General features: G+C 37.4%; 1 protein-coding gene and 1 non-coding gene across 14 annotated transcripts in view; both read left to right on the top strand.

Moving 5' to 3' along the window:
- Ank3 (ankyrin 3) overlaps window positions 1-24,929 on the top strand; it is a 632,006-nt gene that overhangs the window by 445,526 nt on the left and 161,551 nt on the right. For all 13 annotated transcript variants that reach the window (XM_078041667.1, XM_078041715.1, XM_078041711.1 and 10 more), the window contains 2 exons: window positions 5,905-6,003; window positions 19,353-19,451. In XM_078041667.1, the coding sequence (XP_077897793.1) occupies window positions 5,905-6,003; window positions 19,353-19,451 (198 nt within the window). The remainder of the gene's footprint in view (window positions 1-5,904; window positions 6,004-19,352; window positions 19,452-24,929) is intronic.
- Window positions 5,495-5,633, top strand: LOC120886002 (small nucleolar RNA SNORA13). Its single transcript, XR_005728786.1, has one exon. It is a non-coding gene; the product is annotated as a small nucleolar RNA SNORA13 (small nucleolar RNA).

Genomic DNA, 24,929 nt, shown 5'->3' on the forward strand with positions numbered 1-24,929 from the left:
TGGACTCTTAGTATGTTGGGATTTTATAATTTGCTGTTTGCTTGGACAATGGAAATGTAGCAACTGGCCTCATATATAGTAGGGCATAAGGTACTTTTATTGATTAACAGAAGAATAAAAATATAAAAAGCTCTCTGAGTGACTCAGAGGTACCACTTTGCTCTTGATTTTTTCCTACTTGACAGAAGCAGTTACTACATGACTCGGGAATGAAAAAGTGTGCATATCAGTGAAAAGCTCCATTTGACAGAGAAGAAAAGCCACAGTCTTTAGATAGAGGCGTTCTGACCCCTAGCTGAAAATGCCACTGCTAGAGCATGTGGAAATCAGAATTCTGATCCTAATTCTGCCTGTGTCTAGCTGTTTCTTAATCTGCAAATTAAGGACCATTTCGATATCTCCTTCTTTTATTAAGTGGAGTTAAAGTTTTCCATATTATTCACTGGTTGTCATGAAGTTAAATTGAAGTTGTAAGTATGTAAGTCCTTTAAAGCACTTTTTTAAAAGCCTACAAAATATAAAGTAGTCCCCTAGGAAGGGTATAGAAAAACATGAAAATTAGGAATTCCAGGCAACTCTTTTTTTTTTTTCTTTTTGACATCTCTGTCTGAGAGAGAGTATATAAATCTGAAAGGAAGCAAGAGAAATAGTTAATGCTCTCACTAAAATTAGCCTGTTGTGATAAAGGTTAATTAAGTCCTTCTTAATCAGGTGAGAGTCCATTTTCCAAGGGACAATAGCAAGGAAGCCCCTCCTCATGGGGAAGAGATGAGGATTTGGGGTTACATCCCCCTAGTGCTCCTGTGGACTGTTTCCTGTGTTCCTAACCTGACACTCCACCTGCTGGCTCAGAGCTAGAGTTCACCCACTGTGCTGCTTGGGTCATTAGAGCCACACATATTTGAGCCCAGAACATGGAGACAAGTGAAACAGACCTAAAAGTCAACACACAATGTATTTCCTTCTGCTATCTTTCACACATACCAAACAAGACTCAGGACTAAACCTCACACAGTGCACACCCTGTAGCCTCGCTTCCTCTTTTGTAACCTGTCACACACAGTTGAAACTTTCAACCATAAGCTGGGGTCCCAGCAGGAGTCAGCCAGGGACTGCCTATACATCAAATCCAGCCCACGGAGTACAACCACTGCTGTTCCTTTATGGTTTTTTGTGTGTGGCCACTTTGTCCTACGGTGGCAAAGTTGAGCAGGCACATCAGATCAGACACTGCGGTCTGCAGAGCAGAGAATTTTGCCATCTGGCCCTTGGCTGAAAACATCAGCCTGCCCCTGTTCTAGAACAATGGCTTTAGTCCTCACCACTCCCCACCAGTGTTCCTAAGATAAATTGTTACACTCAGGCCTTTTTCTTCTTTTATTTAATGGATTCATCACTGATCTATATTTTGGCCTCTAAGAATCATCCTTAATTATTATGAAAATGACCCTCAAATTATATTTTAATATCTAAGGATAACGAGAGCTAAAGAATGTACAGTCTCTCTCTACTCATAAGGGAATGAATGGTTAAAAATATTGAACTAGAAATGTTTGCTGAAGATAGGGAGGGGAAAGGGCATGTACAACACCAGCACCCATGGGGATGCCGTCAGTCAAATGCAAGTGGTGGAAAACTTGACACAATAAGTTATCGAGTTACTTCAGGAACAAATGGACATGGGAGAGAGGTGGGACATGGGAGCTCTGGAGATTAAAAGAAACTTCAAGGACCTTTCGGTTCCAGGACCTTCTTATGGGGGGAGGTGGAGTTTAGTCAGTGGAAGACAATGGGAGAATTTGAAAATAAATGGGGGCTTGGGTGCTATTTTATTATTTTTACTTTCTTAGTCACAATGATTTATTGTGATTTTATTTTAAAGCATCCTCACCTAGCCAGATGCAGCAGTATATCCCTGTAGTCTCAGCTACTGTGGAGTGGTTGAGAAGAGGAGAGTAAGAGAGCAACCCCTGGACAAGGCAGAGGGTCCCCTGCCCCAAATATAAATAATAAATAGTACTGGAGATTGAACCTACAACCCCAGCCATTTTTATTTTTTTTCTTTTGAGACACGGTCTCAGTGGCTTAGGGCCTTGCCAAATTGCTGAGGGTGGCCTCCTGCCTCAGCCTCTCAAGTTTTTGGGGATTACAGGCCTGTGCCACCTTACCCAGCCTTTTCTTCTCTTTTAAGTTCATAAGGGAAGAAAAAAGTAGTGAGTATAAAAGAAATATGAGCAAAAAGGTTAATTGGTCAGAGGGAATGGTGCTGGGAACAGAACCAGGATCTTACCCATGCTAAGCAGGTACTCTGCCACAACAATGTTGCTGCCCCAAGGTTGATAATTTATTGAGCTTGGCTTGAGGAGCACCTCAAGTTCATCATGCTTTTCTCTCAAACTTTGCAATTTCTCATTATAAATTGTTTTTTTAAAATAATGTGTTTAACACAGAATTAGAAAAACAATTCTTAAATTCATTTGGAAGAATAAGCGACCCAGAATAGCCAAAGCAATACTAAAAGTAAAACCAAAGTGGGAGGCATCACAATACCTGATCTGAAATTATACTACAGAGCTATAATAATAAAACCATCGTGTTATTGGCATCAAAATAGACACAAAGACCAATGGAACAGAACAGAAGACACAAGACAAATCCAGGTACCTACTGCCATCTGATATTTGATAAAGGTACCAAAAATATACCTTAGAGAAAAGATAGACTTTTTTAAAAATGGTGCTGGGAAAACTGATAGCTATATATAGAAACACAAAACTAGACCCTATCACCTGGCATAAAACTCAAATTAAAATGGATCAAAGACTTAATCAGATCAGGAAGTTTACACTTGCTATAAGAAAACAAAGGGTCATCACTCCCTGATATGAAGTGCTGGCACTGACTTTCTTAACAAGATCTCCAAAGCACAATAAATAAAACCAGGAATCGATAAGTTGGATGCAATCAAAATAAAAAAGCTTCTGCACAGCAAAGAAAATGATTAAGAGCATGAGGAGAGACCCTACAGGAGAAAATCTTAGCCAGTTGTTCCTCCAATAGAAGATTTGAATCCAGAATATACAAAGAACTCAAAAAACTTAACACCAAAAAATAATAATAACCCAATCAATAAATGGACAAAAGAACTAAACAAAAGCTCCTTAAAAAAAGAAATACAAATGGCCAACCAGTATATGAAAAAATGTTTAGCATCTCTAGAAATCAGGGAATTGCAAATCGAAACTACAATTAGATTTCATCTCACTCCAGTCAAAATGACGATGATCAAGAATACAAACAATACTAAACACTGGTAAGGTTGTGTAGGGAAAGGCACACTTGTATGTTGTTAATGAGCTTGCAGACTAGTACAATCATTCTGGAAAGCAGTATGAACACTCCTTAAAAAAACAGGGATGGTTCCACCATATGCCCCAGATATCCCACTCCTTGTTTTTTGTTTTTTGTTTTTTAACCAAAAGATCTAAAGTCAGCATGCTACAGCAATATAGCCACCTCAGTATTTATAGCAGCACAATTCATAATAGCTGAATTTTAAAATCAACCCAGGTGCCCATCAATAGATGAATAGATTAAGAAATTGTGGTGTATAAATACAATGGAATTCCAATCTTCCATAAAGAATGAAATTATGGCATTTGCCAGTAAATGAATGGAAATAGGGAATATCGTGCTAAGTGAAATAAGCCAAACTCAGAAACTCAAAGGTTGAATGTTTTCTCTCAAGAAGGTCAGGCAATGCAGAATGAATTCTTTAAAAAATCATGTGCATATATAAATATACCACAGGAAACTTCACCCTTATGCATAGGTAGAGCCAATCAAATATAAATAAATAGACTAGCAAAGGGAAGCCTAGGAAAAAGAGAGGAAGGAAAATGGGAGAGGGGAAGGAGGATGGGAGGGAAAAGCAGGGAATCAGGAGCTGAATTGAATTCCATGCATGTATGAGTTTGTTGGTACGAACCCAGCTACTATGCATAACTACAAAGCCCTAATTTAAATAAAAAAGAAACATACTTAAAAAAATATTGTGTTTGAGTCTAAGCTTTTAAAAATGGAACCCTGATTCTGATAGCTATTTCTTTATCTGTAAAACAGGGATTAAGAGGGGCAGCAGTGTTAGGGGCAGCAAGGGAAGGGAGGAGAGGATAGGAAGGATAGTGGAATGAAACAGACATTATTACTTTATGTACACATGAGTGCATGACTAATGTGATTCTAAAACATGTACAATCAGAAAAATGAGAAATTATACCCCATTTATGTATGCTATACCAAATGTATTCTGTCCTGTATAACTAAAACAAATAAGAAATTATAGTAGAAAAAACAGGGATTACAATTCAGGTTGTATAGGGCATGTTGAGGACTATGAGAATTAAATGAGATAGTAAAAGACCTTAGGTAGCTCAGTGGCAGAGTACTTGTCTAGCATTTGTGAGGCCCTGGGTGGATCTCCAGCACTTCCCAAATAAAGTCAAATCTAGTACAATACCTGACAAACAGGAAGTGACCAATACTTGGTAACTATTAATAACCCAATCAATAAGTGGAGCTTGTATGTGTATCAAGCTCTCTTTCCCTGTGAGCCTAATTTATTTATGATATTTCTGACCTTTGCAAACAACAGATTTTAAATGGGTGTTACTGCTACACAAAAATAAGGAACAAAAATAGGGAATTTTTTTTCAGTACATACATACATTTCCTTGGTAGTTTGGAAATGGTCATAGTACCTGTAAGATACACTGAGGACAGAAATGTGATAGCCAACCATTGAAATCAAGGAGAACATTAAACTGGTCCCAGTGGCACATACTATTATTCCTGGGACTACAGAGGCTGAGGCAGGAGGATTGCAAGTTCAAGGCCAACCTGGGCAACCGGTGAGACTCCGTATCAAAATAAAAAGGACTGGCACTGGGGTCATAGTGCAGTGGTAGAGCACTTGCCTAGCATGTGTAAGGCACTGTGTTCAATTCTCAGCACCAAATATAAATAAATATTCGTTGACAACTAAAATACATATATATATATTTTTTAATAAATAAAAAGGGCTGAGGGTATAGCTGAATGGTAGGGAACCCTTTCATCACACACACACAAAAAAAAAATCAAGGAGAACCTAATTGAAATCTGTTGTAATAACTTGGCTCTTCCTTGAGGGTACTCTACAAAGAAAACATTTTAGCTCTCTGTGAGATTGCTAATAAAACCTTGCAAACACCCTCGGACACTATGTGCAAGGGATGTCAGGAAAGAACAGATATTCCAGTTTCAGGGGCTATTGTCCCTCTGTGACAACCTGAGGCTCCTACTGAGCCTGGGAAAGATTATGAGTCACATGACACTCCTTTAACTCAGTCTAGACCAACTTAGTCACTTGTCAGTCACCTGCTCGCTATCCAATATGCTTAGTATCACACAAACTTGTGGGAAAATACATTGACATAAAGGCATGGGATTTTGTAGCCTTTATGTTACCCGTTCACTTTTGGAAGCTCGTGAATGTTGTATTAAAAGAGGCATAAATACATGCTTTGTGGCTTTTTGTGCCCTAAAATTTAGTATATTTGGTGTAGAAGGTAGAAGCTGTATAAGTAACAGTTTGCACTTAGAGGAGAAAAAAAAGGGCAGACTTTTGGAGAAAAAAGTTATCATCTCATCCATCAATGAAATCAACACCAGTAATCGAAATAAATAAATATGGACCCCAACCACAGACTATCCCTTCTGAAAAAAATTGCTGTCAGAAACGTTGGGAAGTATAGTTTTATAATGTTTAAAAAGGAACAAGAATAATGTTGAGGGAAGTTTAGACAGCAGTATTTTATCTAAACTAAGGATATCAAAACTGTCTCTTTTTCTGTTCTTCCACAGAATGACATCACTCCCCTACATGTTGCATCAAAAAGAGGAAATGCAAATATGGTGAAACTGTTGCTTGATCGAGGAGCTAAAATCGATGCCAAAACCAGGGTAAGAGTGCTACTTATATGCATGCTCATACTTATTTCCAAGAGGTAGGAATATTTTTCCTACTGCATTTGTGTTGGTTAAACATTGGCTTTATTTTTAATTCCTTGTAGTCTCTTGGAAAATGCCAACCACATCTATTCTTCTTAAAATAGGGTGAATGTCCATCTTTATAAATCATTAATTATGTTTAACTAGTGTTTGTCTTTAATTACAGGAATAGGCTCTAAGGTCTAGAGTTTTCACTGAGTTAAATTTTCAAGAATTATATGACATGGCAAGCTGAACTATTTGATTAGTTTGAAGTTAATAGATGAATGAATTTTTAAATGCACTATTTATATATAATGGAATATTATTCAGCCTTAAAAATGGAAATCTTGTTACATGCTACAACGTGGATTAGTCTTGAGGACATTATGCTAAGTTATATAAATTGGTCATAAAAGGCAAAATACTGTATGATGTCACTTAATTGAGATATCTAAACTGTCAAAATCATGGAAATGGTCCACGGATACACACAGTGTTAGAGTGTATGCTTAGCATGCATGAAGCTCTAGGTTCCATCCCCAGCACCAGAAGAAGAAAAAACTCATGGAAATAGAAAATAGAAGAGTGCTTTCCAGAGGCTGGGGAAAGGGGAAATAAGGAGTTGTTTAACGGGTATGGAATTCAGATTAAAAAGCAAGATTAAAAAAAAAAAAAGTTCTAGTGACCTATCAGACAACAAAATAAGTATAATTAACACTACTGAAATAAATAGTTAAAAATGGCTAAGCGTGCTAGGCATGGTGGTGCACACTTGTAGTGCCAGAGATTTGGGGTGGTAAGGCAGGAGGATTACAAGTTTGAGGTCAGCTTCTGCAACTTAGTGGAAAAAAAAAAAAGTGGGGCCGGAATGTCCTGCAGTGGCAGAGCACCTATAGGTTTAGTACTCAGTCCCCCCCCCCAAAAAAAAAGTTGTGCTAAATTTAATATCAAGTATGTTTTAACACAATTAAATTTTTTAAATTTAAAAACCCATACATATGTATAACTTGATGTTTATGGTATATTGTGTAGGTTTTGTTGTGATTTGCTTGGTTTCAGGGTTTTTCTTGGGGTTGGGGGGGGGATTGTTGTTGTTTGTTTTGAATTGCTGGGGATTGATCCCAAGGCCTCATGTATGTTATGTACGTGAAGTATGTTGTTTATTTTGTCTGAGGCACCAGGGTTATGGTAAAGAACTGAAAATCTGGTTTGAAATCAGATTATGAGCTTGGCCGGTTGAACTAGGTAGGCTACTTAAACTTTCCACTTTTAATTTCTCTGTCTGAAGACGAATACAATTCATAGCCTTTTGAAAGATTGCTGCAGCAATCAAGGTCAAGTTTGTAAACTGTTCTATTATAAAGCAGGCCAGAAATAAATCCCAGTCATCACTCCTAGGTTGTCTCGGAGTTCCAATTAGTACTAAAACTCTAGCAAAGGGGTTTTCTTTTTCCACACTTCAAGTGGTTCTTACAAGATCTGAGCAAGAGCCAGTCTAATAAAAAGGTGGCCTCACCATAAGCACCCACTTATTTAAGGTTTTTGGATGGTTTCCCCGCCTTGTAATTGTAGCTGCTCTAATCCTGTGCTTCCCCCTTCCAAGAATCCTGATCTCCGTGTTTCTAAAACTAGCCTGGCAACCTCAATTTGATTCCTGTAGTGCTTGGATTTACTACTTCATTTATCATTCATTGCACTTATTCACCCATGACTACAGTGTCTACTGTAGACCAGATGTAGCAGGTGAGAGAGGAAGACAACACTTTTCCTGTCTTCATGAAGCTAATGGGCTAGTTTCTCTTCTGTACTCTGTCCCTAGTCCAGCCCAGCCATAGGTAGAAAGCAGGAGATCCAAACTTCTTTTTCCTGATGACTATTGAACTGGAAAACCATGCATGCACCTTACAAGATACAAGCTCTCTGGGCTGGGGATGTGGTTCAGTGGTACAGTGTCTGCCTGTCATGCAAGAAGCCCTGGGTTCAATCCCTAGTACCATAAATAAACACACACACACACACACACAAAAAAAAAAAAAAAAAAAAAAAAAAAAACAGTGCTTCCTGCTTTGTGTAGGTACTGATGAGTAAATAGGAAGTGGAGGGGAGCTACAAGCTTTCTAGAGAGGAAGAGTGAAGAAAAGTAAGGGTTGACTCCTAAAGTATTACCTCAGTAGAAGGTAAATTGAATAGAGATCTCACTGAACTGCCTTTTACATATTTCAATAAGAAGGACTCATCAGTATATAAAGAATGCTAGAATCATTGCTACAAATGGCAGGAGTCTAAGCGAAGGCTATTTAAAGGGCTTGTAAGGATTAAAAGGTAGAGTTGAATTGCTTTTACCATTTGATTACTGCACGGAGGTGCATTTATAAATGGGAGGGGGGATCACTCTGAAGGGAAATGAGGGAAGAAAGAGACAAGCAGAAAAGAGAAACTTGGAAGAGATGCCTGTATATCCAGCTGGGATTTTAGCTGGTTTGTGGATTGGAAATTACCTTATTTTCCCCCTCTAGATGCAGTCATCAATCATCAGAATAGCAAAATTATTTGTCATTTTGCATCATTGATCAAACACGTACATGCTGTATTTAATAAACTGGGAGGGAAAAAGGTATGTACAAAGTGCATATAGGGGGCATACAGGACCTGGGGATAAGCATAAAAATTAGGGATAAAAATGTCAGCTATAGGAAATAATGTGTAGAGGCACAATTTTCTATGCCATTTGGTTTCTATGTGGTGCTGCCTCCCTGAAGTGCTATGCTATGTTCAACAATGACATATAGACCCCTTTTACCTCCCATCTAGTTTTGACTTGGGTTTACTTTTCCTCAGTGTTAAACAGTGACATGGGGGTGCGAAGGAAAGTCTTAGGGAACCAGGGAACAGAAAAGCCTGTCATTCTTTTGGTATTGTCCTGTGTGGGGTGGGCTGAGGGAAGGGTGTCAGTTGTGTGCAGACTGAATTCCTGGCAGACTCAGTGGAAGAAAGCGTAGTGTCTGCCCAAAATATGTGAGCTATTCTGTGTTCTCCTCATCAGAGCTTCGATTCTCTCTTGCTGAAATGACAAAGTACTGATTGGGAGGGAGGGAGCTAAAAATGTCAGAAAGCCATGGGGACAGGCCCAAAACCAAGAAGTTGAATTTTCATCAATACAAGTTTTAATTACCCAATCTAGTAGTAGCTTTGGAGAAAGTAGTATTCTCCACTTATCCAGTGCCTACCAAGTACTTCCTATGGTTGTGGCTATCTTGTTGCATTCAAAAATCTGAACTGGTATACACCACTCCCCATGTTTAGACACAAATATCTCTTGACTTGACCTTGGAGTCTAGTGCTGGCATAGGCTGATCACCTAATAAAGGATTCAGTTTAAAAGACAGCTCTTACAGCATTTTTATTCCAGGAAGTAAACTTGAATTGTGATCAGGGTAATTTAGGTAGGACCTCAGCAAGATCTTACCAGCTGGAAAAGCAGAATGAGCATGAATTTTATATTACCCTAGTGCCTAATCTCTGCAGTCTTCATGTGTGTTGCCAGGGATTAAACCCAGGGCCTCACGCCACAGTGCCCTACCACTGAGCTACATCCCAGCCCCTAATCTCCTAAATCTTAAGTCTGACTGCAAGCGGTACAATTGTGGCCTAAGGAAAATTCCTTTCCTTCCCATGCAGAGAGGAAGTTGTTCCAATGATCTCACAAGCATCTCAGTGCTGGATATTGGAACTCAAAAGAATAATTAGGTCTAGGGCTGCAGCTCAGTTGCTCAGCACCTGCTTAGAATGCAAGAGGTCCTGAGTTAGATCCCCAACACTGCAAAAGTAATTGTTTCTCATGAAATTCAAGATGATTAAACATGAATCTTCCCTTAGAGCTTAGTTAGGATCTGATACATCAGTGATTTCATGTCTCTATTTAGCTCAATTCAAGAAAGCTTTTCTGATTTTCCAAGTCCCATAGTGCTGACTAGTATCAACTGGCATGTTAACACTCATAGCCAACTCGAGTATGTACAGTAGGTCTATAACAATGGTGAGAAGCATGCAGAGATAGAAATACATGTCAAGGCAGTCTTTAGTTGGTTCAATATGCAGCATTCTAATTTTAAAATGATTATAACATTTGTTTGTTTGTTTTTTCAACAAGATCTTAATGGCTTTGTTTCTTAATAGACTACAATGCTTTCTAAGGATGCCCTGCTATTTCTCTTCAAACTCTTACTATCTTCAAAGTTAGCATGAGTGCTTGGTACATGTTGAAGGAAGATGCTTTGCAACAGATGGTCTCTTGTCATTTTCATTTCTTTTGCATCAATTCCCAGCCCAGGCAGAGACTCAATATGGTCCCTATACCAGAGCCATTTTAAGAACTTAAATTCTCTCTTTTCACCAACTTCTCCACATCTAATCATAAAGGCAGCTGTGCTTGTGTTTACTGCTTCTGAGAAGTTGCAGAGTTTGAGGTAGAGTCAGTAAGAACTATGCTCTGGTTCCCAGAACACTGCTCCAGATATGCCCCTCCTGACTTCCAACCTTCCTAGCAATATACTGCTGCCCTCCACCTCAATCATCCTGTTACTACCACAGTGCATGAAAAGCTGTGCTTTGATACTAAGATGTATATATTTATCATAGTATCCTTAGCACTTAGCATACTTAAAGTACTTCCTGGCACATATTAGATGCTCAGCATTTGCTGAATATGTTGAAATAAGATACCGTCTTTAATAACAAACTTAACAAAGGGTCTTGATTTATTTGACTTTATACCGATACTGTGGTAATGTAATATTTTTCCCTGAAGTTAATGACAACCAGTTCACTTAGAAGAATAAATCTTTGTGCACAGGTAGATTAGGGGTCTCAGAACACCTCCAACCTGACAATTGTTAAATTCTTACTATTCTGGAAAAATGTCAGAGTAAACTTGAATATCCTATAATTTTAACTTATACTTTCCCTGAAATGCAACTCATTGTATTCCTCACATTTAATGCAAAGGAAAAAGAAACATTTCTATCTGTGTTTGCTTTCTTTGTTGTGAAGAAAATGTTAAATTTTCAAAGTAATGAAATAGTCTCTCTCAGAGAAAAAATTTAGGCTTTACTTCCCCTTATAGAGTTCTCAGATAGATTGTTGACATGAGCATTTGTCAGGGCAACAGACTGGGTTTCTATTAATCAAGGCTAACTTAATAATTATGCATGCCATACAAAAGTATATTGATATTTCTCAATTTTATGCACAAATATTAGAAATTAATTGAAATTATTTCTTTAGATTAAAGGAAGGACAAGTAATCATAAAATGCTCTTAGCTTTATAAACTTGAGAGCAACTCTTTGAAGGAAAAAATGTTTGACAGTTGCAAAGAGTTCTCAGAACATGGAGAAAGGGGCTTTCTTTTTTCTTCTCTCCCAGTGATTTTACACTATGTTAGAAAACTCATTCCCTTTCCAAATTGGGGAACTAAAAGTAGCGGGTAAATGTCACATGCCTGGTTCTTGAAGAATCTACAAAGCAAACTCAAGACAGTTATTACTTTGGCTAATTGCTTTGTGGTCACAAGTGCTGTCTTCAGAAGTTAATCTTCTCCCCTCACCACCCCTGTTTTCCCTTGATATATGTTGGTAGTGCTCACATCCATTTTCTTTTAAATACCTCGACACTAATTTGGCATACAAATACTGTGTCAATCTTTCTCCTCAAAAGAATGCAATAAATAAATATCATTGTTTTAATTTTGAACCTTAATTTGACTTTTCCAAGCATATATCATCTTTTAAGGGCTCTGCAAAAACATCTTGATTTAAAATCAAATTTTTGACATTTAAGATCATATTACACAATTTTTTCCTTTTCTTGAGTTTTTTTAAAGTCAATTGCTTTAACAAAAATATCAATCTATTTTGAGTTTTACAATATATGTAGAAATATTTGCTACTTAGAGCAAAAAATGAAAATAGTATAAATGGAATTATATTGCAGAATTTTCATACATGAAGTGATATAATATCAGTTTTATATATATATATATATATATATATAAAGTGTAATATAATATTAGCATAATATGATATTACTATATAATATTCAGATTATGATAAATTAAGAATATGGACTGTAACCCCTAGGGCAATCACCACCAAGAAAATAAAGCTAAAGTCAAAGGAGAAGTTAACTGATGTTATATATAATGATTCAATGATCACAGTATTAAATATTCAGCCCAAAGGAAGACAAGAGAGACAAAAACCACAAAAAAATAGGGTGAAAAAAATACAAAACAAATAGCATAAGGGCATCTTCTAGTTCAGAAAGAAAGTTGTCATTTTCTAAGCAGAGAGAAGACAGGAGAATTTTTCTTCCTTTTAGTTTAATTCTAAAGGTACAGAATGTGCAGCAATAGACTAAGGAAGAGAATTAGAAAGAGGTGTTTCTCTCCCCTATGTACAAATGGCAGAAATAAATTATTGATCTTAAAAGAATATCGAATGCTTGTATTTTTAGAGGTTGCTTGGCATAGTAGAAGAAATCCAATCCTTCAGACAGAGGTGAGCCTGAGCGTAAATTCTAATTCCAACCACTTACTTGCCATGTGACCTTGGATAGGTACATGAATCCCCTGGAGCAGCTTTGTCATCTATAAATGGAACTACTGATGCTTTTCTCATGGAGTTGTTGTCAGTATTAAATAAGATTCCAAATACAAAGTGCCTGTAACAGAGAACATTCAAAAATGTTATTACACCTCCTCTTAGGTTAATTCTATAACTGCCTAACAAAGTAAGGATGTAGTCAGAACTCTTGGTAAAAATACAATATGAATAGCTTTGCTAAAAGACTGTATGTAGGGCCCTTTAGTTAATATTTGGAAGTTATTATACCTCTTTTCTCCTGAGTACTGTCTATGTTTTCTTTCACTGTTTTCAGTTAAAGATTATATTAACTTTTTACATCCACAATATATTCACAGAATTCTCCTTACTTAAATTCATTTCCCTTCTCTAAAGTGAGTTTTTTGCCTAAGACGATGACATGGGAGGGATCTATAAGATACAAATCAAAATACGATACACTGGCTTCATATTCTCAGCTGTGATGCCTCAGTGTCCTGCTTCCTGCTTTTCAGAAAAATTAAACTTGAAAGAAAGTCTTCTTGGCCTTCATACGGGCAAGGTTTTGCTCTTAGGCTGACACAAGAGAGTATTCTGTTCAGCCAGTAAAGTGCAGTTCCCACCTTACTAATAAAATTACTGTCACTGAAATGAAATATGAGATCTGGACCAGCCAGTTTGCCTGCCTCAGAATTCTGCCCAAGGGAAATTCGTTCATTATATTAGTGCCTTAAAAAATCAAGAGAATTGAAAAAAAAATTACTAACCCCATGCAATTTCAATTCCCTCCTGTAATGTTACTATGGCAACTCGGCATCCCTCTCTCCTTCTCTCCGGTCCAACTGCTGCATATGTTGTGTTCTTGAAGCAGCCTCCCTCAGTCCCTCATGAATTGCCTTGACAAGCATCTTTCAACTGGAAGTTGATGCTGTTGTATGCAGTTAAAGACCTGCTTTTTGGTCCAGAACCCATTCTAAATGACATTGTGCATTAATTCTAAATTTCTGTGGGTTGGAAGCAATTAAGAATCCTTATTTTAGCCAGGCATAGTGGCACACTCTGTAAACCCAGCAACTCAGGAGGCAGAGGCAGGATTGCAAGTTTGAGGCCAACCTCAGCAACTTAGTGAAATGCTGTCTCAAGATTAAAAAAAAAAAAAAAAAAAAAAAAAAAGGGCCAAGGATGTAGCTCAGTGCAGTGTGTCCCTGAGTTCAGTCTCCAGTATCAAACAACAACAACAAAAGGTCCTTGTTTTGTTTTGAAGAAAACATTCTTCTAATTTTAGAGAAAGGGTATACCAGTTCACTGCTGTGTCGCCAAACATAATATCCACAATATCTCTTTTATTAAACTTATAGTATTCTGATTTAGGAAAACGGAAAAGCTTATTTCAAGCAAATCTGAGAGCTAAGAGACTGAGTCACATTCTTACATCTCATTCCAATTTGCAAGTCACTGATGTTAAAATTTTTATTTTTTGGAAAGATACTTTAATAGCACTTCTGAAGTAGACAAAATAAGTCTAATCTTAAAAAGGATAACAAAGAAACAAATTTTCAACCACCTAACTAGGAAACATTTTTTAAAGAGGAGCCAGAAAATGATTCATTCACTCTCTTCATTTACTTAGTAATTTTTATTAAGCAATTTTCATAGATGTGTTACAGAGTTACCTCCTCTGCAATATTCAATTATCCTTAAAATTGTTAACCTGGTCCTCAGGGATAGACCACTGTTTAAAATATATATATATATCCATGACACTTGTCAAAGAATGGTAAGGCAGACTTTATTCAGGGGTGGTTTCTATAACAGGGCTCTGGAGTAGAAAGAGACATCTGGCTCAATTCTGAATGCAGCAGGAAAAGGTGGGAATGTAGAGCTAAGGAGCAAGGTAAGAGTTAGGGTGAGGGAAATTACTAGGAGGAAACATCAAGAGTCAGAGAGATTCTGGCCAAACCTACTTGACAGGATTATTGCAGAAGCAGGCCAAGGTGATAAGATATTGAGTGTGGGAAAAAGAAATTCCATCAGATGTCAAGGATGGGGGATTTTCTTTAAATTAACCCAGCAACATTCTTGCTAAAACTGGACTAAGCAGAGACTAACATACAGAGGCTCTAAAGTCAGGGCCTAGTTAACAAGCAATATCAGAGGAGCCTGACTACATACGGTTAGTTCAAGGGGCCACAAGTCACTAAAAACCCCAGTTTAAAAAGTTGTAAGTTGTCAACATAGATACAGAAAATAACAGAAATCTTGAAGGTAGAAAAGTTACATTTGTCTTGGGGACAGGCTTCAAAGAAATGCTATCATGTATGACAGAAAGGCTGGATTTTAAAGAAAGTGGGGAGGACCCTGAGGTACATAAGACTTTGTGGGAAGGCTGAGGAACAAGAAAGTGAGATTCTTGCAGAAGCTGCAAAGCGTTTGATGGAGAAGTGATTTCAGATGGGGAAAGGGCAAGTTGAACCAAGTGAAGCAGGGAAGGATTTTAGAAGTCCTGGAATGCTAACCTCAAGAATTTAGACTTGCCTGAGGGGTGAATGACAGTTGCTGAAGATCTTTTTCAACTGAGGGTGCCATATCAGAACCATGCTGTAGGAAAGCAAAGGATGAGCTAGGCCAATTTCAAAGCCAATGAGTTTGGTTCAAGTTTTGTTTTTGTTTTTGTTTTTTTTTAACCAAAATAGAGATATGAAGTCAATCCTACTATCCTTCCTCATCTTTTTTTTTTAACTGCAATTTCAATTCATTCAATGACAGATAATTTTCAGTCTCACTGTGAGTCGGCTGGTTCTTGTCTCTGTCTTCATGATTATAAAAACCGTAATGCTCATTAAACTTTAACTCCAGGCACTGGTTTCCCCCTGACTTTTGAATGTCCCAGCAGGTAGGCCACCCCTACCTGTGCAGCTGGGCAGATGTGACATCTTTTATAGCTTTCTGATGAGGCATCTCTGCTGCTGAGATTTTGGCTATTTGAAGTGTCATACAATTTCAAAAAGTGCCAAATTAAATCTGTAGATGATCCAAAGGAGAAAGTGTTAAAAATATTGCAGGAAGATTATCATTGAAAGACCCGTGCTCAAGATAGTTCTTTGCAGTTCAGCTAGAGCTGATGACTTTGACCTTGGGGAGCTAACTGACTTCTCACTGAAGCAAGGTGATTAAAGGGAACAGTGGCTAGAACAATAGCACTTCTCAGCTCTTCCACTGATGAAAAATGTCACTTTTCCCCAGTGAGTCTTTAGATTTTCCCTGTTTATAATGAACTGGAGATCAGAGGCTGCAGCTGCAGATTACGCTAAAGGAAGGCTAAGGGTAGCTGAACCCCTTGAGTTTAGGGGTTTTGTCTTCATCACCCTCTTAAGACCTCCCTTGCTTGTCTTGGCCTAGTTAGTAGTAGCTCTAGTCTAGTTCTGCGGTTAGCCTTGGATGAGTAATTTTATCTCTTTAAACCTTAGAGTCATCATTTTTAAATGAAGATTATACCTTTCTTATAGGGATAATTGGGAGGAAAAAAAATGATATGATGTCTTGAATTTGCTTTGAAATAATATAAGAAAGGAAAAAAAGATCAGGATGAATCATGTTGACCATGAGGTGACAGTTGGTTTACTTTAGTCTAAAATATGTTTGAAATTTTCAAGATCAGAACTTTTTTTTAATTCGTTTATTCTAATTAGGTATATATGACAGCAGAATGCATTTTGATTCATTGAAAACAATTGCAGCACAACTTTTCATTTCTCTGGTTGTACATGATATAACATTGCTCCATATGTGCATACCTGTACCTAGTCATACATGTCCATCTCATTCCACCATATTTCCTGCTCCCATTCCCCCTCTTCACTTCTCTCTCCCCTTTCCCCAATCACAGTTCTTCCATTTCCCCCCCCCCACCTCCCCACCCCCCACCATTATGGATCAGCATCCATTTATCAGAGAGAACATTTGGTCTTTGGTTTGGGGGATTGGCTTACTTCACTTAGATATTCTCCAACTCCATCCATTTACCTGCAAATGCCATAATTTCATTCTCTTTTAATGTTGAGTAATATTCCATTGTGTGTATATACCACAGAGTTTTTTTTTAATCTATTCATCTATTGAAGGGCATCTAGATTGGTTCCAGAGAACTTTTTTTTTAAGATGAAATCAGCAAAAAAGTATATGTCTATAAGGAGGGATAGTATACTTCCAAAGGATTAAAGAGTTGATAGTTGAGATAGATTTTGCTCATAGATGGCCCAACATTTTATTTATTGTGTCGCATTTTGCTTTGAGGAAGCTAATTTTCAAGGATGAAGGAAGTGAGCTCAAATAACTATTTTTGTGTGGTCACACTTAAAAAATGTCTACACATATTCTGTCATCTCTTATTTCTTAGCGTCTACTTAAAAGAAAATGTAAGAAACAAATCTGATCTTCTAGTTCATAAAAGACAATCCTTGTACCTCAGTCTCTGGGAAATGTTTCTGTGGGGTGGAAGGAAGAGGCGATAATTGTATTTTCTCCTTCAGATGTTTTCAGGTTTTATATTACTAGGAAGATGTTGGACTTCATGATTTTTTAATATGTTCCCATGTTTTATTTTATTAGCAAAACACTTTTTCTACATGAAAGGCTGCTTTACTTTGGTTTATTTTAAGTGAACATAAAAGGCAGAATCGTTGAATGGGCTCAAAGAATGTTAAAATCAGGACATCCACTATTTGCAATTCAAATTTCATCTTTTAGAGAATGTTAATAATATGGAGATTCAGTTAGTAGTTTAGAAATAGGGTTGTACCTGCTTGCTTATAAATTGGAATAATTAGGCTTATTTTTCCATATCTACTCACCCAATCTGTAAAGTAATTTGAATGTACCCAGCTCAATTTTGATGTATTTTTAAATGTGATTATCCTTAGAGTAGGTCTTAAGTAATCTTCAGTTTGGGGAACACAAGCCAGGTGGGTTTGGAAACCCACCGAAGGGTTTGGAGCCACTTAAAGTGAATAACTCTTCACTTCTTCAACTCTATGCTGAGTTTCCTTCCCCCCCTTTCCTTAGCACTTAGTCCTCCCCTAGAACCCAAGGAGGCCATGCTGACTCTCAGCCACATGCCCAACAGTGCAAAAACCTCTGAGAAGGAAGGAGCAAGAAGGAGAAATCAGGGAGAAAAAAAGGGAAATTGCATGGAAATGGAGGGAGACCCTCATTGTTATACAAAATTACATATAAGAGGTTGTGAGGGGAATGGGATAATAAACATGGAGGGAAATGAATTACAGTAGATGGGGTAGAGAGAGAAGATGGGAGGGGAGGGGAGGGAGGATAGGAAAGGTAGCAGAATACAACAGTCACTAATAGGGCAGTATGTAAAAATGTGGATGTGTAACCGAGGTGATTCTGCAATCTGTATTTGGGGTAAAAATGGGAGTTCATGGGGCTGGGGATGTGGCTCAAGCGTTAGCGTGCTCGCCTGGTATGTGTGCGGCCCGGGTTCGATCCTCAGCACCACATACAAACAAAGATGTTGTGTCTGCCGAGAACTAAGAAAAAATAAATAAATATTTTTTAAAAATTCTCTCTCTCTCTCTCTCTGTCCCCCCCCTCTCTCTTAAAAAAAAATGGGAGTTCATAACCCACTTGATTCTAATGTATGAAATATGATATGTCAAGAGCTTTGTAATGTTGTGAACAACCAATAAAAAAAAGAAGGAGAAATCAAAATATTGGTGTCATGTGGAGAGCTACATTACATATAAGGGGGATTTAATGTGATTTATTTCTACATAGACACAGAATCATTTGGTAGACTTCATTTCCCACTGCTTCCCCATGACTCCCCCAGCTCCTCTTCATCCCCCCTGCCAGACTGGGTCAAGGGTGGAATATTTTCTCTCATCTGAGGAAGCTTGAGAGAGAGGGGAAAAATGGTGGATCTCATGAAATTAGAAGGGATACCAATGAAGTATTTTGTATATTTTGATCAATATGTTTGAATAATTGTATGATAATTTTAATCAGATTTAGATTTGATACTTAGAGACATATGATCTTAAGAAATCCTTAAATTATTTTTAAATTTAAATGTGTATACTTTCATGGTAGAGAAATATTATGTGGTAATCAATAAACACTCGAGGATAAAATTATATTAAGATAAAATTATATTGGGCTGGAGTTGTAGCTCAGTGATAAAGCGCTTGCTTGGCATGTGTGAGGCTGTAGGTTCAATCCTCAACACCACATATAAATAAGTAAATAAAATTAAAAGATCCATTGACAACTAAAAAATATTTAAAAAAATATATATTGGGGAAATGGTTAGAAATAGAAATGCGAGAAGAAAAAGGACCAGCATGAGTTTCCTTTTACAAATTTCTATTTTAAAAGTTTATTCATGTGTTTTTGAAATGGAGGTATCAAGTTACTCACAGTATTTAGATTTTATTGTATGTTTTAAAGAGTAGGGAAATAGTTATATATTTAAATGTCGGTCTTCTAAATTGTGAGAAATTATATGCTTTACAATTACTTGAACTTACAAAAAACTATTTCTCCACTTAAAAATGTGAAAGTATTTTATGAGATATGTGGAGTAAATGTCCACAGCATATTAGACACCATGCTGAGTCTTAAGAAATATACTGCATTTATAGAATTTACTACCAAATCTCATGAAGGTGTTACCTCTGTTCAACAGGATGGTCTGACACCACTGCACTGTGGGGCAAGAAGCGGCCATGAGCAGGTGGTGGAAATGCTGCTTGATCGAGCTGCCCCCATTCTTTCCAAGACCAAGGTAAGATCTTTTCAGGTTTCTGAACATTAAACTGTATTTAGCTTTGAATTCCTTTGCTGATTATTTAATCAAGCCTTTTGAATTTCATAGGGGAAAAATGGGTTCAATTTAACAATGAGAGTAGCACTGTTCATCAAATCTTGGGAGAAGTTTAAAATAAGTGTGGGTTTATGAAGCCTTTATGTGGAATGCACTAGTCTATGAAGTTGTTTTGTGTGTGTTGTTTTTGTTTTTTCAGAAATGCTTACTACTTGGTTTCACTCTATGAAATTTTCATAGTTCCGAAATGATTGCTTGATGGGTTAAGATAGACTACAAAGATCTACACTTTCCCAAATCGAGATGCTGGCTCTAGCCTCTCAGTTTATTTCTTTAGAGTGCACAGCTGACAAAAAGATAAGAATATCATTTAGCAGATATAGATGGGAAATTTGAGAAACCGTACATTGAGTGGGCCTTTGGGAAAGTTGACATATCTGAAAGGAACAAGATTGCCTGAAAAAAATTAATGTTTTACTATATGTCTTATAGGTTTTCTTGATGGTAAAACTTTATACAGTATTGGGTAGGGAAAGAATATATATAAATGATTATTGAGATACACAAACTTCCTGATAGTCACTACTATTTTAGATAATTAAACCAGTGGTTTGGGGAAGCTATATTAAGCTTTCTAAAACTCCTTAATTTCTGGGTCAGGGATATAGCTCAGTGGTAGTGTGCTTGCCTGGCATGCACGAGATCCAGGGTTTGGTCCCAGAATGACAAAATCATTAATTAGAAAGAGACAAGATCCTTAATTTCGAAACAGTATCAAAGCAACACAATCACATGTGATTCCCCTTTGCTCTCTGGTCATGTTTCCTCAACAATTCTAGGAAAACTAAACAGGGGTCAAGGTGGTCTGAAGAATTCTATCACTTATTTAAATGAAGGATTTAGATTGGTAAAAAAAAAAAATCGGGGGTATTATTCAATAGAATGAAGCAGCCACAAATTTTTCATTGTATATAATGATACCTAGGCTTCCTGCCCTCTCCCCACCCACCCCTGCCACAAGTATTTGGAATTGAACCTGGGCTTCAAGTACACCCAGTCCCTAATTCCTCAAATTTCCTTTTTTCCCATTTGCTTTGACTCTATTTTTTTTTCTGTTGGAAGATTCCCATAAATGTCTGTATCTGAAACACAGGTGTCAACTTCAAGTATTTGAGAAAGTCTTTGATTGTACACAGGGCTGATGATCAGGTGGTGGTGGGATGGAGATGTTCTCTAATGTCAGGATTAGATGTCCTTTCATTCGGGCAATTCCGGTCTTTGAGAGATAAATCTTCTAATCTTTTGCCCTGTGCACCTGTGTGAATGTCTTCTGAGTGAGGTAGAAGAAAAGACTTGTCAGTCTTCTTGTTCTTTATGTGTAATTGAAACATAATAATGATAACTAATATTTACATGACTGGCGCCCACCAGGCTCTGTGCTCACTGAATCCTCACAGTAACTCTGTGAGCATTGTTGCTCTGCATAGAAGAGGAGCATGGAACCCAAAGAGATGAAATAGCAGCTAGTAGCAAAGCAAGAATTTGAAACCAAAACGTCTGATTCCAGAAAACCATATCCCTAACACCTATATTGTCCTTCCTTTTCTGGAATCATCTGGTCTCACCCCAAATCCTCACCATTGCCCTCTGCTCTGCCTGAGGACTGAGTGTGAATCTTTCTCGATCACCTTCCGTTAAGTGGAAGGGGGTTATAATCTGATTTGCTGGGTTGGGAAGGGTCTGGAAACCTAACAGCTCCATATATAGACTTTGAACCAGTCCTGCTTTCAGCCCTAAGTCTCATCTTCTAAGGTGATACTGTTCCATATCCTTTTTTTTTTTTTTTTTTTTTTTTTTTTGAGGAGCTGAGAGGTAAATCAGCTGGTCTTTATTATACCCAGCAATGTACTGGAGCCAGATTGTGTTAGCCCATAAGGGCCAATTGTGCATATCTCTTCTGGATTCCACGTTTGGTAATCACATTGGCATCTTAAAATTGGTCAGAGCAGGGAGTCTGTACACCATGGAAATCGGAAAACAGTACACACTGGGGCTTTTCTTTTTCTAAAAGTTGTTGAACACTGGTCAGCATGCCACTGATTGTGTCACCCCACAACACCCAGATAGCAGCCTTCTCTCTTCTGCTAGATGAACTACAATGGTTAAATCCTCCTTTCATATTCAAAAATGTGTTATAGTTTCCTTTCCTGGTGTGTATGTGTGAATGTAAAAGCATGCAAGCATGTGCTTGCCTTTGTGGATTATACCCTCTAAATGACTTCACTACTCTTTGGTGGAGTTTGGGAGAGGAAATATATATCTGTGTTGAATCAAAAGTTACTTCCTACACTGAGGATAAATTCCTTACCACATTCTGCTCTGCTCCCTGCTTCACCCCGCTTCTTGCTCACCACCCCGCCTTCTTTTCTTCCTAGGATATACCAAGTTTGTTCTCATTAACTGCTTAGTTTCAGTTCCCTCCACTTGTCAGAGATCTCTTTGATCTCAGTATGTTCTCCAAACTGGGATGTCTTCTTCTCAGGCCTTTTTTTGACTTTCTACTCCTTCTATCCTCACCCCTTACCTAAGTAAGTATTATTTGACTGGATTTTATGTCCTTTGGGGCTGTCAGAAAATTATCTCTTAGTTTGTTTTCTTGCTCACTGGGTAGTTTTCTTCTGTATTATGAAAGTCGGGACTTGTCTAAGTTCAGTCCTATGCCCCTAAGTACCCAACATGTATTAGGCCTTTGATAAGTATTTGTTGGAAGAGTATTCAGTGAATGCATGCATTATGAGCTCTTTTTTTTTGTATTTTTTAAATTTATTTTTTATTTTTTTTAATTCATATATGACAGCAGAATATATTACAATTCTGATTACACATATAGAGCACAATTTTTCATTTCTCTGGTTGTATACAAAGTATATTCACACCAATTTGTGTCTTCTTACATGTACTTTGGAAAATAGTGATCATCATCATCATTTCTAATCCCATGCCCCCTCCCATCCCCTTCAACACCTATGCCCTATCTAGAGTTCATCTATTCCTTCCATGCTTCCTCTCCCTATCCCACTATGAATCAGCCTCCTTATATCAGAGAAAACATTCAGCATTTGTTTTTTGGGGATTGGCTAACTTCACTTAGCATTATCTTCTCTAATCCTATCCATTTACCTGAAAATGCCATGATTTTATTCTCTTTTATCGCCGAGTAGTATTCTATTGTGTATATATGCCACATTTTTTTTTATCCATTCATCTATTGAAGGGCATCTAGGTTGGTTCCTCAGTTTAGCTATTGTGAATTCTGCTGCTACAAACACTAATGTAGCTGGGTCCCTGTAGTATGTTGTTTTTAAGTTCTTTGAGTGTAGACCCAGAAGAGGGTGAAATGATGGTTCCATTCCCAATTTTAAAAGAAATCTCCATACTACTTTCCATATTGGCTACACCAATTTGCAGTCCCACCAGCAGCATATGAGTGTACCTTTTTCCCCCCACATCCTCGCCAACACTTATTGCCATTCTTTTATAGCTGCCATTCTGACTGGAGTGAGATGAAATCTTAGAGTGGTTTTGATTTGCATTTCTACAATTGCTAGCAATGATGAACATTTTTTCACACATTTGTTGATTGATTGTATGTCATTTTCTGAGAAATGTCTGTTTAGGTCCTTGGCCCGTTTATTGATTGGGTTATTTTTTTTTTTTTTTTGGTGTTTAACTTTTTTGAGTTTTTTACATACCCTAGATATTAGTGCTCTATCTGATATGTGAGGGATAAAGATTTACTCCCAAGATATAGGTTCTCTGTTCACTTCACAGATTGTTTCTTTTGCTGAGAAGAAATTTTAGTTTGAGTCCATCCCATTTACTGTTTCTTGATTTTTAATTTTTGCACCCAAAAAAGTCTTATTAAGGAAGTTGGGGCCCAATCCGACATGACGAAGATTAGGGCCTACTTTTTCTTCTGTCAGACGCAGGGTGTCTGGTTTTATTCCTAAGTCCTTGATGCATTATGAACTTTAAGGCCATCTTTCCTGTCCTTTCAGACTTTTCATGCTTAATTCCATCATCCTAGATCCATATTTTCAGATGCTATATGTGCTGTACCTATTTTCCTTTGGTCCTTCCCAAAGGACCCGTAAGTTTCCCACCCATTCATCATTATTTCGTATCATTAGAGTTTCTTTTTATCATCAACTCTGCCTCCCTCTTCTCCACTAAGTCATTTGCTCTCTCAGATTTTGTTTATTTCGTGTTTTCCTCCAGGACTGTATCAAAACATAAAGCAAGGGAATGTTTGGCCTCAATCAGCTAGTACATATGCTTGTGGGTGGCAGTGTCTCAAATGGGAAACTTTCCCAACCTTTGTTGCATCTTAGTTTCTACTTTGGTTCAAAATGTTTCAGGGGAATTTTTCAAACAGAAATATCCTGATTGACAGTACATAAATATTTATTAAGTATTTTTTGTATATTCAGAGCTCTCTGCTGGGCAATATGGAAAAATATAGTCATAAACCTGTTGCCGTCAAGAGATGTAAATGGTTGAAATATGTGGTAATGAGTAAATAATACCATGAGGGTAACTAAAGAAGGGATTATATATTGTTTCATATATTGAACTCCTTTTTATGTCATTCATTGATAAATTACGAGGAAATAAGTTGGCCCAGAGAAGTCGGAAACACTTGCTTCATTGTACACGTTCGACATATCATTACTTTCAAAACTCATCGATGACAAATGTTTTTGGGAGCTGAATTTGCTGTCGTTACATTTTTACCAAAAATTTGTTAGAGTTTAGTAATTAATAGAGCTTCTCTTGATAATTAGATTTTCTAGGAATTTCCCAGGCTCCAACTTTGCTGCCATACATATGTATTTATATTTGTATGTGTGTATTGGGGATTGAACAGAAGGCCTAGAATATTCTAAGCATGTACTCTGACACTGTGCTACATCCTCCACCCCATGCTAAAAGTTGGGGGGGGGAGTTGGGGGGGTTGTTAAAAGTGTTTTGTTTTCAAAAGCCAAATGTTTTCTCGGATAAGCAGATGCTGATCCATAGTGAGGCAGGGGGATAGGGAAGAATGAAGGAACTTTGGTTTGTGTAGAGGGGAATGATGGGAGGGTTAGGGTTGTGGGGAAGGGAAGGATGATAGAATGAGACAGACATTATTACCCTATATACACGTATGATTACACTACTGGAGTGACTCTGCAGCATGTGCTGCCAGCGAGATGATTCTACTGTAAAATAAATTTTTTTTATTTTTGTAAAATAAATTTTAAAATAAAAAGGTTTGGTTTACTTTTGACCCTATTCATGTATTCTTTGATCTCTTTACATGAATTTTCAACTCATTCATATTGTACATGATTAACTGTCATTAAACTCATTTGATTTAAACTAAGGCAAGCGTTAGTG

This window comes from Ictidomys tridecemlineatus, chromosome 1 (assembly GCF_052094955.1).
Source record: "Ictidomys tridecemlineatus isolate mIctTri1 chromosome 1, mIctTri1.hap1, whole genome shotgun sequence".
In the NCBI taxonomy this organism is placed as follows: Eukaryota; Metazoa; Chordata; class Mammalia; order Rodentia; family Sciuridae; genus Ictidomys; species Ictidomys tridecemlineatus.